Here is a 4,861-nt window from a genome sequence, read left to right as displayed (position 1 = left end):
AATACCTGTACATTTTGTGAATAGTAGCTAAGAAATTCTTTGTTCATATTTTTCATATTTTTCAGTTTTACCCACAGCTGGTCAAAGTCTACTGACAACCTCCTGATGTAGGCCGACATGCCTTCACGAGGGACAAGTTCTCGTAATGAACAAAAAGGGAAATACGTGAGCATGCAGTTGCTAACTAGAGTTGATCTTTGACTTAAGAAGTCTGGGACACAAATTTATGGTCAAATGGCTTGTATGATGATTGCATTTCGTTTGATGAGAAAAAGAAACAAAGTGATTATTTAACCAGTAGAAACTGAAAATGATTCTTAGTTTTCACAACAGGAGTCGAAGCTACAGTTTGACAAAATTCACACATGCAAGCACCAATGAATATTTTAAATTGCCATGGTCTACTATCCAAACGTTTCGGCTTCAGATCAAGGTCCGGTTTACAATCGGAAATTATCTTTTACAAATATATTTGATTCTCCTCAACGAAATTGGAATAATTCATGGCAGGCTTCGTTACCATTCGCTGTAAGGGTTTCCAAACCTTAGAATTAATTTCTCGCTACTAGAAATCGGAAATTAAAGCCTTAATTGAAACAGATTTTACCTGAAATAAATAATTCATCCTGCAACTCAAAGGCCATCGCTATTCTTCTTTTATCAGTCAGTATTTTTAATAACAATTTGTTACTAAGACGATAGTTTTGATGCCTTATGATGACAGTATTGTGAGTCAGCCCCCTTTGTGGTTTATATCATTCAGAAGCTCGTTTTGAGCTGGTGTCTCCGGACGGCGTTTCGTTATTTTGCTCGTAACTCGACGATTGGGATACCTCGGCCGATCACACAACATTGGTTTGACGAGCGTAACTGGGGGCTTATCAGAGTTTTCCCTTCCCATGCCGTTACCCGCAGGAGACTATCACAATTTAAACCAAAAATAATATTGACTGACAAAGAGGAAAATGGTCAATTCCAGCCAAGAAGGAAAACAAGTTCCCTTTCACTCGGTTTTCTGCTCACCAACACTACTGGACGGGACGCGGGACGGGCCATATGTGGACTACACCCTTGTAGGAGCTGATCTCCTTCTCGCCATCACTGCTTTCGTTGGGAACTTAATCATCTTATGCGCCTTGAAAAAAGAGTCATCCTTTCGCCCACCAACGAAGCTTTTATATCGAACTCTCACATTCACTGATCTGTTTGTAGGTTTGATCTTGCACCCAACTTCGCTGCATACCACGTACTGAAAACTCTGAACGAGAGATGGAAACTTTGTCACTTGACCGGAGCGGTAGGGAGTTTTTTCTGGGTTATCCTGTGTGGCGTGTCCTTGGGTATCCTGACTGCCATAAGCGTGGATAGACTTCTTGCTTTGTCGTTGAGGTTAAGATACAGGCGAGTTGTGACGCTTAACCGTGTTCGAGCGTTCGTGTTCTTCCTTTGTCTTCTAAACACCGTTAACGCTTCTCCATCTCTGTGGCACGCTTTTATTTTCTTTATTTTGACTTGCGCGATGATCGTGATATGTCTAATCGCTTCGACGTTCTGTTAGGCAAAAAATCTACTTGACGCTTCACCGTATGCAAGTGTAAGTGCAAGGCAACCCTCACCATCCGCAAGTAAGCGGAGCTTTTCAGCTGAACATTGCGCGTTACAAAAAATCGGTGCGCACTGCATTGTGGGTTCACCTCACTTTGGTGTTGTGTTATACCCCGTATACAGTGATATCATTACGTTCAGCTTTGTCTTCCACTGGAGAAGCTCATATCAGCTTTGTTATTGCAAGATACTTTGCTATCATATTGATTTATTTTAACGCGTCGATAAATCCTGTTCTTTATTGCTGGAGGATCAGGGAAGTGAGCGGAATAGTGAAAAACATGCTGAAACAGTGTGGTTGTTCGCCACTTGAAGAATGATCGCAGATATCCCTTTCCGCAGAAAATACCCGAAAATACTTTATTCAGACACTGCTATGAAAATACTAACTGGACAGAGTGACGCATACACATGTGCCCCTCTCTATAGCGCGAATAAAAGTAAACGAATTAGACGTATACTTCTCTTATGTCTGACTTCAGCCAATTTACTGCCGATTGATCAACTTTCTAAAATAGACAATGGACACTTTTAACCATATGTTTGGTCGCAGTAGGGAACCAAAGATCTCCCCAATAAACAGTAAATCAATCGCATAACGCATGCAGAGATCCCTGGAATATACAGCATGCAGTGGCACTTTTTTTTATCTGTGACCTTTCTGTTTGGTAGCCAAATTAACGAGATCCCCACCAGGATTCTTTTTGTCTAGTTCTGATCAGTAGTGTAACGTAAATGAGAAGATTTAGTTCTACTGAAATATTAAAAACATTCAACACTTTGAATCACTTCTTCTTTCCATTTTGTTCTCAGTTGAGAAGCATGCAAGGCTAAGTGAGGAACAAACCTAAGTAAGGAGCATGGATAGTATATGGAAATTCCTCTTATATAAAGACGCTAGGTCAAAAAATGTTAGGCAGCTCCAGCTCTTATCAACATTGAACTGGTCATGGAAATACCTCAATGAAGTATCACAATGTCAGCCTGAAACTGTAGACGAACTCAAAAAATCACAGGATTCTTTGAGACTAATTCCACTTCTCTCGTCGAAAGCAAAAACTTTAATCATGCCAAATTCAATCATCTAAGGGTGCGTTTCTTTGGTACGATCCGGATCAGGATCAATGATCCAATATCACTCAAGTCATGAATTTTTGTCCAGAGTCGATTGATCAATTCCTTTCGACGTTCCACGATCCGTGTGATCCTAGTCCAGTTCAAACTCTTGCTCTGTCACGCAACGCTAGGCTCTGCCTTATCAGAATCATCATTCCGTTCCGTGACGGAAATGAAACTGCCTGACGCAAAAACAAGGGCGGTTACCTAGCTTCTCGTGACTCACATGCAGCGGGCACCGATCAGCCTGAGAGTGGCTACTTTATAATACTACAAATGTTGTATCTAAGCTGCTGCTATTTGAAGAAAAATATTTTACTTATTGACCCATCCCTGCAGAAACCGATGAAGTAATGACTGCTCTAATAGCCCCTACCAGGTCGCCAAGGTATTGTTCCTGAGTTTATGTTGTATAAAGGCAGACCGGTTAACTCACAAATGTTGACACTGTTTAAGCTTATGTAAGTGTGACTGTGTAAAAGCTTATATAACGTTCACTCAAATCTTTATTGCAGTTTCGAGGGACTCATATTCTTTGTCTACGACCGAGAGGCTGTGAAAAAAGAAGCAGATCCACCCGAAAATGCTATCATCTACTTCTACCCTCCCTCGGTAAATGATGAATTCTTCGTTTTGTTCATACTCACAACGAGTCCATGCATAAATTAATTAATAAGTTTCTTAGAACAAATGTGCTCAGAAACCCAAAAGCCCCAATAACACACAGGGTATGCTATTCTAACGATCACTTTAATATACGCTTTCTTATAAATACCTCATTTGATAGCAGTCCTATGGGTTAATCTTTAAAAAGGTAAGACTTTCTTCTAGATGGATCCCTTGGTTGACTTTGCATACTTCCTAATTGGTCTGTATTCATTAAAAATAACCCTTTCATATAAACAGCAACCTTGGTAATGAATGAATGAACCTTGGTGTTCCAAATATTTAATCTCAGCGCCTTACAAAGGCTCATATTTTCTATTTACCCCCCTTCTAATAATTTTCCCATAACAAATTGTTTCTGCTCAAATATTAATCAAGAAGATCTGTCAAGGAAAACCCTTTCACACCTTATTGTACTGACAAAAAATACTCTGTTGGTATGCATTATTCCGTGGATTAACAGTGCTCTCTTTGCAGGCCTCTATGGAAGATCGGATTTCTATATGTGGACAACTAATTGGAGTGTCACATTTTATGCATGGCTTTATTGGTGCCAGGCCAGCCCTTTGTAAGCTGCAGACAGAGAAGGTGGCAACTGTGCATTCTGGCCAATACACCTTGGTAATGAGTCATGTGACCTTGCCCTTCACTGAATATGTTTAGTGTGCATCCTATAGAGCTATTAAAGCCCTGGTCAAACGGACTCACCAGTAGACTCAAGTTCGAAACTTGAGTCTACTTGTGACTCTGTTTCGCCAGATCTTGCATGCACCTGTGTTGACTTACACTCACTTTGGTCAAGATCAAATTTGGATGCAAGTCAACGCAACTTTGTCACTGTTTCGCCGCCCAGCCCAAATTGTTGGGTGACATCAATTCTTTGTCATAGCAACCTATTAAGCGGCCTGCACACGGCAAACTAAAGTTTTCAAACTCATGTTGACAAACTCAAGTTGGTGTTTGTGAACGGCACAAAAACAGTCGGCAAACACGTTGGCAAACTGTTAGCGACAAATAGAATTTACCTCTATTCTTGCCAACTTTTTCATCAACTTTTTCGTGTTGGTAAACTCCTTTCTGACATGTGAACAATTGGCAAATGTGTGTTGTTAACTGTCAACCAATCAAAACATGTACTCTATTCACGTGATTTATTTGCGTGACACTTCAAAAAATGGCAGACACAATTCAAGATGAACATGAGGCCACTTTTAAATTTATCAATGAGGTTCACAATTCTCTGGCTGTGTGGGATATTTCATCTGTGGTCTATAAAGATACTAAAAACAAACAAAAGAAAATGAAGGAGCTAGCGGACAAACTGGGTTTGGTCCAAGCCTATCTATTTCTCCACTGCTTTCTGTTTCTTCTCCTCTCTTCTTCTGTTTCACTGTTCTACATGAGTGCCACTGCACTAAGTCAGCCAGCCTTGTTGCAAATTACCGTGTGTTGTGATTTGACGCGAGTTTGACGT

General features: G+C 40.4%; 1 protein-coding gene across 1 annotated transcript in view; it reads left to right on the top strand.

Annotated features, from left to right (window-relative positions):
- Window positions 1–2,774: 2,774 nt before the first annotated feature.
- The window catches only part of LOC145462833 (uncharacterized), a 15,274-nt gene continuing 13,187 nt past the window's right edge, over window positions 2,775–4,861 (top strand). Inside the window, exons 1-3 of the mRNA XM_081446457.1 lie at window positions 2,775–3,109; window positions 3,237–3,333; window positions 3,865–4,008. Coding sequence (XP_081302583.1) covers window positions 3,075–3,109; window positions 3,237–3,333; window positions 3,865–4,008 — 276 coding nt within the window. The 5' untranslated portion in view covers window positions 2,775–3,074. The remainder of the gene's footprint in view (window positions 3,110–3,236; window positions 3,334–3,864; window positions 4,009–4,861) is intronic.

This window comes from Orbicella franksi, chromosome 12, assembly GCF_964199315.1.
Source record: "Orbicella franksi chromosome 12, jaOrbFran1.1, whole genome shotgun sequence".
Classification (NCBI taxonomy): domain Eukaryota; kingdom Metazoa; phylum Cnidaria; class Anthozoa; order Scleractinia; family Merulinidae; genus Orbicella; species Orbicella franksi.
The sequence above is the reverse complement of the archived record's forward strand: the minus strand, read 5'-3'. Positions and strand labels throughout refer to the sequence as shown.